The sequence below is a fragment of the Tachysurus fulvidraco genome, chromosome 1, assembly GCF_022655615.1.
Source record: "Tachysurus fulvidraco isolate hzauxx_2018 chromosome 1, HZAU_PFXX_2.0, whole genome shotgun sequence".
NCBI lineage: Eukaryota > Metazoa > Chordata > Actinopteri > Siluriformes > Bagridae > Tachysurus > Tachysurus fulvidraco.
In genome coordinates, this window is record NC_062518.1 from 20,039,871 (window position 1) to 20,053,853 (window position 13,983).

At 36.9% G+C, this 13,983-nt stretch overlaps 1 protein-coding gene across 1 annotated transcript in view; it reads right to left on the bottom strand.

The window, feature by feature from the left end:
* Positions 1-298: 298 nt before the first annotated feature.
* Positions 299-13,983, bottom strand: part of brinp3b (bone morphogenetic protein/retinoic acid inducible neural-specific 3b) — a 29,513-nt gene continuing 15,828 nt past the window's right edge. Inside the window, exons 4-7 of the mRNA XM_027148538.2 lie at positions 7,379-7,484; positions 6,811-7,047; positions 5,502-5,724; positions 299-2,586 (exon numbers count right to left, since the gene is read on the bottom strand). Coding sequence (XP_027004339.2) covers positions 1,473-2,586; positions 5,502-5,724; positions 6,811-7,047; positions 7,379-7,484 — 1,680 coding nt within the window. The 3' untranslated portion in view covers positions 299-1,472. The remainder of the gene's footprint in view (positions 2,587-5,501; positions 5,725-6,810; positions 7,048-7,378; positions 7,485-13,983) is intronic.

Here is a 13,983-nt window from a genome sequence, read left to right on the forward strand (position 1 = left end):
TTTCCAGAATTTTCTTGAAAGCATTTCTGACGCAGACAGATTATTTTTTTCTTTTTCATATATTGTTAATATAACAAACAAATCACCTTTAAATCTATTGTGGTTTTACTAAGAATATTCGACTGCAAAGGTATTTGAATTAAATCCTACACGACATGTCCGGCTGAAAATCTACCTTTTGAAATGTCCTCGTCTTTAGATTCAAATGATTTGATTTTTTTTGTGTTTGTGCGTGAATGGAAATACAGATTTATGGAGCATGACTGCTGTAGGAATTGCTAAGAAAACATTTGCCCGAGATAAAAAATTTTAATTTGTTAACAAACTGAACGTCACAATTTTAATCTGTTTGCAGTTACATTTAAAGTAACAGAACTTCTGCTAAACAGGTTAGGGATTGTTTACGATCTAGCAGCCGTACATTGCTCTTTTATTAGGCTCTCTGGCGATGTGAGAAAGTTAAAAAACAAAATGCTTGAAACAAACAAACAAACAAACAAACAAAAAACATGTAGACTTTCCTGTGGGGGAAAACCTCACTGTTACAAAGTGCTGACACAAGAGCTGACACTGGATACTCCTTCCTTCTTAAAGTGTCACACAATGATCCTTCACATGAATAAATGGACTTTATTTCTCCACCTCTGAATACAAAAGTGTGCAATTTCTGTATTAAGTGCTCACCAGTTGCGCTTAACCTCAAATTACCCGAGAGACATTTCTCGTTCACATTCGAGGAGAACGAATATAAAAAAAAAGAAAGAGAAAAGAACCGCACGTAGCCGCAAAGCTATTTGAGAAAGAAAACGACAGATTCACAGTCAACATTCAACAATCATCGACGGCTATTTACTGAACGCAGAGTTGTAGCTTCTTAAAAATGCTGCAGAGATGATCTCCAAAGTACATTAAGAGCACTTTGAGATTGTTCAAAGAGTAATCTTAATCTTAGTGTGTACATTTCTCCAGCTGTGGCCTGCTGTGCAGTGGAAATGCAATAATTAAACAAATTATTTCGAACAATGAATATGACTGTATTCTTGATTATAGAGAACAGTGGAAAAGAAAAAGCAACCATGCATACCAACGAGCACAGCGTTGTGGAGCTCCATAAAGTCGCTATACACCATTTAAGGCACTTGTAAAATAGGATTTTTACCCATTTTATTTAATAACATCAATCATTGATGGGATTTTTTTCTTCTTCCTTTTTTTTTTTTGAAAAAACAGACATTTGTATTTCAGGTGAAATGTTTGTGTTTCATTTTGATCTAAGTCTGACATTGAATACAAATATGTCTATGTAGAGTAAAACATCTATATCAAACACTGAAAACCAGCAGTTCTGTTATAATAATAACAATAATAATAATAATAATAATAATAATAATAATAATAATAATAATAATAATAAAAACAAAACATCAGACTGTCAACATTCCGTTGTAATAAATCGATCTGAATATTTCTTGTTAGCTACAAAGTTTGACTGCTTCGTACTCTGTGTAGTATCTGTGTTTGGTGCCAAAAGCCTGCAGAGCCACGAGTATTCGCGACACCTCCGAAGTCAAGAGTTTGAGTCTGTGTCGGAGAAGACACGAGAAAAGGTCCAGAGGCATCGCTCCGGCAGGAGATAAACGATTGACTCGGTATCGGATCTCCATCAACTCCTGCAGCGCTGAGTCCTGAGATCCCTGTGTGTACGGATAGTCCAGTTGCAAGATCAAATCTCGAATGGCTTCCGGGTCAAAGTGCACGCTATATCCGAACAGCTGAATTTTGTTTATTTTCATGTAGCCGGAATGGTGTGAGCCGTTTCTGTTCACTGCCTCGGGTTCGGCTGTCTCGTTCCCTTGAGCACCGTCACTCTGGATTCGGCTCCTCAGGTAGAAATGGATCGTTTCAAAGAAGCTCTTCCAGCGGTTTCCCAACGACAAAGTCCAGTTGTTGCAGTCCGTCGGGGTATCTAACCTCGCTTTCTCCCAATCGGGGTACCCATTTTGGTTCATTGGCATTGTCCAGCTCTCCGAGTGACTCCCGCCGAACGGGTTCACCGAAACGGAGAGCGTCGGCTCCAGGGTCGAGTTCTTAGTCATACAAATCTGCACCGAAATTCCTAGCAGCATGTGCACTCGACTTGACTTGGATTTATTGCTCTTTAGAGTCAGGAGCATCCTTTTTCTCCACGAAGGTTCAAACCAGGTGTTGAGTTTGACATCGCTGCTGATGAAGACAGCGGATAAGGCTAGTTGGCTGTCGCGCTGCTCTAGTAGATCACGCAACTCCAAGTCGGGCATTTCCATCTCAGTGCCGAGATACTGCTTGGTGGGGCTTGGAGCAGCAGGACGGCACAATCCATGGCTTAACGCAAAACCACTGTTGCAGCTTGAGCAGCGCGTTCTATTTTCTAGAGAGCATGATGCACAACGACTTCCTGTACCCACTGAACAAGGGATCAAACCCTGGCAGGTTAGGTGTCCACCCGGGCACACGCAGCTACGCATGACCTCCGAGTAGATTCCCGGACTGTCGGCTTCAGCGCAGTACAGAAGGGAAAGGGCGCGTTGTAGCCAGTAACTGAGACGCCTGGAGACAAAACAAATGAACAAAACAAGGACAGAGCAGGGAGTACAAAAATAAACAAAGAATAAGCAACTATATAATTGCATGCAAGCAAATTGCAGCCTGAAACACAATGCAGTAACAAATGACTCAATTCTAATAGATGGCAAGTGAACTATTTGCCTTCAAGGCCGGTGATAATAGTTTTGCATTAAAGGCAGAAAAAAAATATCTGCCTTTAAAAGCACAATTTTGAAAAAGCCCACTAGTGCCTACTAATAGCTTTAAAGGTTGCAGGAGAAGTGGAATAACACATTATGGTCATTAGTGCAAAAATGCACAGTAGGGTCCAAAGGCCTGAGTTTACTACCAAGAACCCTGGTTTAATTTCATATACAAAGAAAAGAGCACATTTGTCTAAGAACATCGGTTTGCAAATTAGAAATTTAGTGAAGGAAAAAAAAATCCACCCATCCACTGAGAAGTACTAAATAATTTTAGATATTAATCCTTTATGATCCTTGATTTGACGTGTGATGTTGGATTTGACATCATGTCCACATCTAGGTATGGACTGCTAGCTCTTACTTCTAGTCTCCTGCTTGTTAATAAATGTAGCCCAAAATCCCAAGCATTATTACGAAGAAAAAAAAAATTCTTTCCTGTATTACTCTTGAACCCTTAGTGATTTGCTTTTTTTTGGAAATGGTGCAATCAACAATGAGATTTTTCCCATTACAAAAAACTGACACTGGAGACGTCTTCCACACCATAATTGTTTCCTAAAATATAATCTTCTCCTGACAGACAACTTCACCAAAACAACATGAACAAAAACATCATTGCTTTTGTTGACAATTAGTCTTAGTCTTAAGATTTTGGACCTCCACTGAGACGAGGCCGACTCTGTGAGAATCCTGAGGCATCCAGAGATCTACCAGCTCCAGTTGGACTCTGCGATACTATAGAGGAGATCCGAACTCCATGTGGTATTTTACATCAATACAACGTTTGTCAGACTGTATATTTATAATCACACCCTCCAGTGTTACCCATATGAGGATGAGGTTCCCCTTTTGAGTCTGGTTCCTCTCAAGGTTTCTTCCTTTACCATCTAAGGGAGTTTTTCCTCACCACTGCTGCCTGAGTCACCTCAGACTTGCTCATTCGGGATAAATACATACACATTTAAACATATCTAATATTAATCTTGAATTTTGTATTTTATTAAAATTTATATTATTCTTTATAATAACCTTTTGTTCTATGTTTATGTTCTGTAAAGCCGCTCGGAGACAATGTCAATTGTAAAAAAGCGCCATACAAATAAACTTGAATTGAATCTTAGATCACATCATCAGTGTAGCTGTTACCATAGAAACAACACCGTAATTATTAAACCAGCACTGTTGTGTATATTATTATAGTATATACTATATTAATAATAGTTAATTTCAGCAGCCCTGTGGTAGAATAACTTTTCAACTGATGTCATAATAATATTTTTTCCCCCCAAATTTCCTATGGGTTAGTTTTGTCCGATTTTGGTTACCTTTATCCTGTTTTTAGAACTTTAAGAGCTTTTTTTTAGAAATCTTAGATTGAACTCTCCACATTAAAAAAACATTAAATACATCAGTAATAAATTCATTGATAATGATTTAGAAAGATTTCATCGGAAACGAAACAACATGGCTGTTTTTAAAATACTGCAAATGCTGCATTCATTTCTAAAGGTTTTTTGAGTGAAGCCGTCTTTCACACAGGAGAGCAAAAGCAGCTCGGCTGCAGAGCGACACTTTAAAATCAACACATACTTTGTACTAATGATTATAATGGCTCCTTTTCATAACTGCATGCTAACCAAATTTTCTGTCCCATCCATTACGCTTCGCAACACTGTTAATTGGTGTCGAGGTTAATGCCCTGACTGGAAGAGATTGTTTGGATGTGGGTCCTGATGTTAAAAACTTTCAAGTCTGTTTTTGCATAATTACACCGACAACAACTAAACAATCACAATTACGGATGCTGACGTCAAATCAGAAGTCCATAAACACTGACCTTCCGTTCGCACATGGCTTTAAACGCTTGCACTCAGCACTCAAAAGAGTGCAGGAGGTAAAAGAGGCTGGAAACGGGACTTGACATTTTTCAGAAGAATATGATCTTTCTTCTTTCATAAAAAGGCTAAAAATCTAAAGATCGACATGACCACAGCTGATTATTTTTCTTTCTTTTAAGAAATTGTTACAAAATGTTAATATCTGAATAGAAAAAGCGGGAAAACAAAATACAAAATGGCAGATTGTCAAATTCTTAAATCTGATTGGTTACAAGGTTACATTTTATTTTTTAGTACAAAATGCTTGAAAAACACACCAAAACAAAATAAAAAACTAATTTCCCTTTAATAAAGTCCACTAATTAGTGAGAACATAGTGAACTTGACATTTAATTTTGAATTTAAAATCTTTCAGCATGAAAACAGAGATAGCAGATAAAACATTATACTGTTTACACTAACAAACGGTTGAGAAAGAGTTTGCTGACGTTTACTCTACTCACAGTTTGAGTGATTACTTTTATTCAAAATTCATCATTATTGACTTTTACTTGAATACGGTTCCGGCTGCTCGAGTCAATTCGTTTTTGCTGCTATAATAAATAAGATTAAAAACGAATTTGTGTAAATTCAGTTGATAAAGAACATGACATCTGATTATTTGACCCATCTAAATGAACTGTTCTTATTTCCTTCTTACTGTAGCTACTGTGCTGGAGTGAGAATCTCATTTTGATCCTAACAAATGAAATTTCAATTTCAAGTGTGTTATTGTCAAGTTTTAATTTCTATCATGTTATTAAACTGTTTTGAAAAGTAAGTAAACAAAAGTGTGTTAATATAAGTAACAGAATTTTTACTTCCTTTTTTTTACCTTTCCCGCGGCAGGATTATTTTGGGTTGTGAGCGACACCTCCGGCTGAGGCTGAAGAGCTTAGCGGCGCATTCTTGTGCCTTATTGAGGAGGGAAACGGTTTCGCTCTCCAACTTCCTGTAGCGCTTTAGCAGCAACGCATCACTCCTCCATGCGCGCCACACCGATGACAAATTCAGGGCTGCATGTGTCGACAATTGGACCATGAAAGCCTGGAACTCATCTGCACACAATAATGTAAATGTCAAATGGTTGATAACAAGCGTTATCCTTATTTCATTTCCATTTTGATAGAAGTAGATGCACAGAATGAAGCTGGTGTGTGTAGGTGTGAGAGCAGATGGAGGTGAAAAATCAATGATTAAGGAAATGACTTTCTGGTTTCAATCAATTTCAAAAACTTTTTCAAACATACTGCTCGGTCCAAAATGAATTTTATTAACATATTACGGTAAAACAACCGTGTTAATTATAAGGTATCAAAATCTCAGAAGAATAATTTGTCGTTTTGTACTACTTTTGGTACACATTTAATTAAGGTCATTTTTCACCCTAATGAAATATAAGGGCGAGACCAGCCTGGACTCTAGATTTAATTACCGCTCACAAAGCCGAGAGACACTTTGGTGCTGGAGCTGATTTTTTTTTTATAGACTAGTTTCCAAGCTCTATGTAATTTTTGTTTTCTGCAGTCAGAATAGAAACACCTACTATAAATCGATTTTAATATGTGTTGGTGTCATCTGCATATTTTGCCTCACAGACAGTAGCAGTGTAAATATTGCTATAATGCATCAATCGAAGTGCGTCTGCTTTTTGCTTCTATTCTGTTTCGTTTTATGACAATTTGCAGGTTGTTTATATATACTCATATGCTTAAAAGTATAAAAAAATATTCATATTTTTCATAATTTTTCAAATTTAAAAGTAAAAAAAAAATTTGGGGGCACTTTCCGGGAAAGTCTAAACAATATCTGAAACCTGATGCCAAAAAAAGTTCCTCAAAATTTGTTTGTAGGCTTTCAATTTGTTAGTATGCTTTTTGTTGGAAAGGTGCCAAAAGTTAAAAAATGTTTTTTTTTTTGTTTTTTGTTTTTTTAACACAAATTGAACACAAATGTCTGCAGGTGCAGAATATACAAACACAACACCATCAACATCCGTTTATTTTCCCCCCTGATTTTACTAACAGGTGTTATTCAATACCAAAATTCAGTTTATTTACTGCTGCCAAATCTTCTTGTTTCCAGTCTCGGGTCCAAAATAAGTCTTTGTTTAGTTTTTAAGGGTGTACAACTTTTGCATTCACCTGATTGCTCAAACTCTTGGTTGGTTTGATTCCAGGCTTGGTTGATGTGCTCCAGGTTGCTGTATTGTGCTCGGAGGCTGGCTTGGGGGCAGTTGCACTGCGGATGTCCTTCACTACACTGACACCAGCAGTCATTGTCCCGGCATGTGAACTGGCCTTCGCCGTTGCATCCAATGTAACTCAGAGCCACTTGCACGAACCGGCTCCTGAGGTACTCCGGCAAAAGAACCTGGAGGCCTGAAATAAGAAACGTTGTGAATTCTTAATTCTGATTGGTCAGAAACTGATTTCCTATCACAGCATCTGTGACACTAATGCTGGCTATAAGACACTGGTGGATCCATCCTACACCTCTATTAAAAACTTTTAATGAGTTTCAGCCTGACATCATTATGCTACTTATATTCTATAAAGTCAGGGAGACAATAAGTGAACGGAACACGAAGGTTCACAAGGTGGACAGAGTTACCACAGCATGGAATTCATAAACAGGCAACATTAGCAACCTTGATTCAAGCCACGTGATGCTACAGTAATGTTTAGTGCCGATAGCTTTCAGGTACTTTACCTTGGAGCTGAATTCTGTTCTCGGGGCTGTGGACCAAAACGGAGCTGACGGAGTCGAGGTTGTCGTAGTTGCTACAGCCGAGTGGGCCGGTCCTTGTCTCAGTTACCTGAAAGGCAAATAAAAATTCAGACTTAAAAGATACAAAGTACTTTTTATGCTTTATTGTTATTATGCAGTGAAGGGAAATATATATATAGACTGCTGTATATATCCATTCATATCAAATTTACATACATTTGTACCTAAAAGAATGAAAATTTCTGTCAGGACCACTTTGTCAAAAGAGAATATATTAGATGATATGCATACAGTTAGTGTTGGCAGTATGGTTCTGTTCTGGGCAAGAATCCACGCGCCCGTCCGTGCTCATGCACGGAGAGAGCGGGTAGAGCAGCGACTAGAAAATAGAATAGACCCTCCGTATAACAGAACCACTAATCATGCATAGTATTAGATAGCGCGCTTACACGTTTTTGGAAAGTAACGAATGAATGGGTAATTAAATAATTAAATAAACAGAGAGAGAGGGAGAGAAAGAGAAAAATATGTGGAGATTTATGACGTAAACCGGTACAACGAACACAGGTTCCGACATGGTGGAGTCGGGGTTGGAGGAGGGAGTTTAGATCGCGGCAGCAGCAAAGTGCTAGAGCGGCTCTATGAATGGGAATTTAAATGGTCGGGTAATATGGATGTCGTAACCAGATCCGTGCGGGTCGTGGACAGCTGATTAACAGCTGATGCACGCTTGACAATGTGGCCTGCCAGAACTAACGCGTTGCTTGATGATTGTTTAAAAGAAACCTATTTCAACTCGAATAGAAACAGATCTAGAGCCACAGCTGGTTGAATTAGTTTTATTTAACTGAAAATAATAACATTTGAAAATCAAACTGATTTGCAAATTCGCAGGTGGAAAATGCATGCATCCGAGACTACCTGTGTCTTGAAGATTCCATAACATACTGTGTTTCTCCAGAAAACTGATAACAAAGTTAAGAGAGAAGGCAGCAGTTGCTCCAAAGGAGTTGCAGGACGACCTGAAAGCAGCAAGAACGACTCCTAAGCAATCGACTGTTCTTTTTTCAACTTCTTTAACTTCCACCACAGGGATGACATCACAGGTCTTGTAAAATATCACGTATCACTGCAGCAGCAGTGTGAGACATGGGGAAATAATAAGTATATAGATTTGTTGACTATAATATTCTTTTTCTTCTTCTACTTCTTCTTCCTCTAACAGAATTCATACGCTGTTCTTTTGACAAGCCATCGATATTAAATATTTAATATCACAAACAGCCATCATTGCTTGTTAGATGCAGGAGATGATTACATCGCTAACTCTATTGTTGTTGTTCTAATGAACAAAAATGGCACCGCAGACGAGCATGTGAGAGAGTCTTGCTTTCTTTCTTCTTCGGACTGATGGCATTACAAAGAGAACTACAGCTTTATGTGATTTTATCATTCTGACTTCAGTTATCCACCGATTTAACGACAAGACACTGTGACAACGTAAAGAAATAAATTCATTAAACGCGACAATTCGAACCAAAACTACAAAAAAAAGAAAAGAAAAAAAAAAATCAAAGCAAGAAATGACAAAGGAGAGAAAATCTTGACAAGGCCAAGAAAATAAACATATCAATGAATATATAATTTTTTTGGTGGGGGGGGGGGGGGGCTGTCTTCCACAAACAGTTAAGAAGGTTATGTGGCGACAGGATAATGAATTCACTGAAATAAAAAATGCACTATTTTGACAAAACACGCAGAACATTGTCAAGAACAAAAAAAGTATTTTTGAACATGTGGTTATGTGAGACAGAGAATCACAGCCACAACACACTGCACTCTCAGGGTCCCGTATTGGTGCTGTAAGGTGATGCTTTAATACATAAAACACACATACAAACACCCACCAATACTGTACGTACACTACAGACTTTGGCACATGCACACAAAGGACTTACAAATGCATTAAAACTCCACATTAAAATTCCAAACATCGTTCCACACAAAAAAAGTGTTCTGTGGATTTGGCAAGCTTTAATATGGAGGATTAAATCTCAAAGTTACACAGACTTTAACACTCTGTGAAGCGCTAAATCTTCCCAACATATTTTTTTTCCTAAGGTCAAAGCCAAATTTTTGCTGAAATGTAGAGTACAGATTCATATTCTTCACTATTCACAGAGGTGTAGGAAAACATTAGCTAAGGCTGAATAACAACAGCCAAACTACAGCAGCTAGCTAGCTAGCTGCTAGCATTCTCAAACTACAGAAACTAGCTGAGTGCAAATAGCTAACATTTACTACAGTTATGAAAGCAAAAGTTAAAGGTCTCACAAAAGGAACCAAGAAATATAGGAAAACATTAGCCAGGTCTAACAGCCAAAGGTTAGCTAGCTGGTTATCAAGCTCCTACTAAAATGTGAAGTAGCTTTAAATTTTTCGCTCTTCACATTCAAAGCAGAAAATATAAATTCATATTTACTACAAATATAAATACAATAGTGGAAGAACGTCACACAAAAAGGAAAAAAGCAGTGTAGAAAAACATTAGCTACCACTAACAGTCAAATGTTAGCTAGCTACAGTCTCTAATTCTTAAAACTAGCTGAATGCTATTCACTATCTGTCATAGCTGTAGTAAAAACGAAGCATACATAGTGCTACACAGATTAAACCGATGTCTCATTCTCACTCTTACATCTGTTATTATTAACCGTTGGTTAGCATGCTATGCTAATAACTATGCTAAAAATTAGCTGTCAAAACACAAAAGTGCATGAGAGAGCAGATTAAGGAGAAAGGTATTAAGTCTTATTCTCGCTCTCACTTTCAACTAAAAATCTGATGCTAAAAAGTCGTCTCTAAAAATATGATTAAAGAGAAATTAACTCTTTACCCTCTTAAACATTACCCAAAACAAGCCTTGGAAGCTTTATCTGGCTAAAAAGTTTTTTTCTAGCATATTATATACAGGTTTTCATGTTAACATCTTAACAACAGAGAAATATTTGTTTGTGCGAGAAAGGTGCTGACCGCTTTACCTAGTGAATGCTAATTGCTAACTAGCTAGCATTCCCTGTTGATCAGTAGCTAGCTTGGCGTGTCAGCTAGGTCACTTAGGACAGTAGTTCTAGCTGTTAGAAAATCAAATGTAAATAAGTGCTCTTGGTCGAATACAACCATTTTTACAGTTGATTTTCCAACGTTATCTCATCTGGAACTTGTGATATCTTCCGTTGTCCTCTGGGTTTAAGAGTTGGAAATGTTTGTATTTCACAATTCAGCTTTATTAGCATTACTTCTGGGATCCAGTTCATTCAAATAGAATTTTTTTATTAAATAAATTACGATAGAATTTAATAGATATTTATTACATACGCAATTACAACAGACTTTAGTATTAGAATAAGCTTTGTTGAGGTTAACAATGTATCGCGTACCACTGACTGATGAGTGTGAGAGTTTTATTCAGAAAAATCTGCCGTCAATCCCTTTATCACCGTTCAGTTTCTTTTTTTATTAATGACTTTAGTCATGATGACAGACTGCAATGTCAGGGTGGTGATAATAAGGCCCCCAATCTCAGCTACCAGCCACCAGTTCCTTGGTTCTTAATCGTCAAATTTTTCCAAAAACCGAGATCCCACCATGAGGTTGATCAAGTTGATCAGCACATGTAATAAAAGACTTCATTACCCACTTCATTACATATCACATCCTTCTTGGCTATCGGTATCCCAAAGGCCAATAATATTGTGATAACATTTAACAAATGATACATACCGCAGCTTTAATTTCCCATTAACCTCAACTTCATCAATGCTCATATACAGATTTGCAGGGTAATAGAGGAACCGAGGGTGTAAATTGGATTTCCCTGCACTGATTAATGATACCTCAAACTTGTTCAAAAGTTTTCAACACCTGCTCATTTGCATTTCTGTTGTAACATAAATGTGTGAGTTGAAGCTCAGGATTTTCAAAATGCCTCACACGTCTGTTCAATTGGAATAAATCAGGGATACTCGAGCAGGTTTAAATCAGGTTCTTTTATTTTAGCAGGTTTAGAGCAGAACAGGCCCAAAATCTAGTTCTAAAATGTTTTCAGCAGCTCATGAACAAAATGTGGAAGAATCATAAACTTTGTTGGCTTATATATCTGCTATAATTCAAAACCCATTTAAAGCCATTTTATTGGCTTGGTGTCAACAAAACCAGGTTCATAACTACAGTACCTAACCTTTAGGTCAGGTTACAGAATACCTGAAAAAAGTATTCTATACCATTCGGGGACTCAAAAAAAAAATTCTGAATATAATTTAACCCTTCTGCAGACCTCGTCTGCATTCCTATGCAAATTAGGAGCGCCGAGTCAAGTGACCTTGTCTGTTTTGACTGCTTATAAAAAATGAAGTATATATGATAGCCTTTTTTTTCTTCACCTTTTTAGTCTAACTTGTTTCCAACATATTAACATATATTTTGCAAAAATCTTTGTAATATTTGGTATAATAAACCTCATTAATATCAAAAATACCTCATTTTCTAGTAAAAAAAAACAAAACAGAAATTTTGAATTATTTTCACTATAGAGGCACAAACGTTAATGCACAATTACAGGTTGGTATATTTCAAAGCCAGGGGATTGTTTTGAAACCATTTTGACCATTTTTAATGTCAGCAAATAATAAAACCTGTTTTTTCCAGTCCAAATTAACTTGAATGCTTATAAATCAAAATGCAATGCCCAATGCTTGTGTGTGTGTGTGTGTGTGCGCGCGCGCGTGTGTGTAGCATAATTTCGGTAGATCATATTTTGCCCTCTGCTAGGCAAAGGCATATCAAAAGTGTGAAATATTTACAAATATGTAGCTTTTTTTTCTGGAGGCCTAATGAAATGCAATGCCCTATTTGTGTGTGTGTTTGTGTGTGTGTGTGTGTGTGTGTGTGTGTGTGTGTGTGTGTGTGTGTGTGTGTGTGTGTGTGTGTGTGTGTGTGTGCGCGCGCATGTGTGTTTTGGGTGTGTGTGTTAGTGGACATTTTATGTGTGAGTTTTTGTGTCTGGGATGTGGTAGCTTAGTGGTTAAGGTGTTGGGCTACTGATCGGAAGGTCATGGGTTTGAACCCCAGGTCCACCAAGCTGCCACTGCTGGGCCCCTAAGCAAGGCACTTAATGCTCAGTTGTAAGTCACTCTGGATAAGAGTGTCTGCTAAATGCCACAAATGTGTCTGTATGTATGTTCATTGCGCTGAAAAGGGCAAAAGTGTGACCTATTGCCCCACTAAATGTGGCCGGGTCAAGTTGGCCCTGGATGAGTTGAGGAGGTTTACGAACACATCAGTTCAATGAAAATAGGCAAAATTAATTTTGCTTGAAAAGTTCATAATTTGGAACAATCCTGGAAAATTTCAGGCAAATATGTGGAAGGAAACCCAAGTTATGACACATTAAACTTTCCAGCCGAGTCAGATTGACCCGAGGTCTGCAGAAGGGTTAAAATATTTAATTCTAAATTTCAGTTTATGAAAATTAACATCTTAATCTTTTGTGAAACAAGCAGAAATTCTTCCTGGAAAATTATGACATCATTAAATGTAGCTTATTCTGACTCTGCATCTCTATGTTTTTGGAATTTCTGGAACGTAACAAACACGAAAAAAATAACATAAAATTTAAATATTCAAATATTTTTGGATAGCTATCGGCATATAGAACCAGCTGTAAATAGTTCTCCAACTTAATCAGTCGCATTAGACAGATTGTTTGATTTAGTTTAAGTGAAGGAAAGTAGCAAACAAAACATTTTTAACATTGTGGATTTGTTCCCTACAAAATATAACAAAGTGCAATATTGCAATTTACGAAACCATTTCAATTCATTTCAATTCCTGGTCGTTTTTTTTTTTTTATTCTGGTCCCATAGGAACCAGATTTGTGGCCAGAAGTTGCACTAGTAGCACTAAGCAATTCTTTTGGCCTACATTAGAAAATCAGCCTCCTCATCAGATCTTCCTCGAATGAACCTATGCTGTGGTAAACAAAGTGAAAGCGGCAGCGTAGATTGTTAAATACTCAAACATTCAAAGCAGTAAACTTTGCTAAAAATCCTCTCTTGTGCTTGAAATGATGGGATCGTTTTTTTATTTTCCTTTTGTGCAGTTTTTGAGATAGAGGGGATGGAAATGTTAATATTTGACCATCTTTACTTTCTTTGCATTCTTTCCAGAAAGATCCAAAAAATTCACTGGAAATGTTGTGCACTGTAAGTCTGCTACTAAGCTAGGATTGTCAAATATATATATTTTTTAAATATCAAAAAACATTCTGCCTTCAAGACCCATAAACCTAGCCACATGGCTAGAGTATGTTAAAATATTAACATACATTATTAACATATTGGCAAAAAAAAAAAAAAAAGTAGTATTCTCTGTCTGCCATCATCTCCTTTCAAAAAAAAGTCTCTTTCATATTCTCTCAACAGTTCTCGTATGCTCTGAATCTAAATAAATATATATATATATATATATATATATATATATATATATATATATATATATATATATATATATATATATATATATTTTCC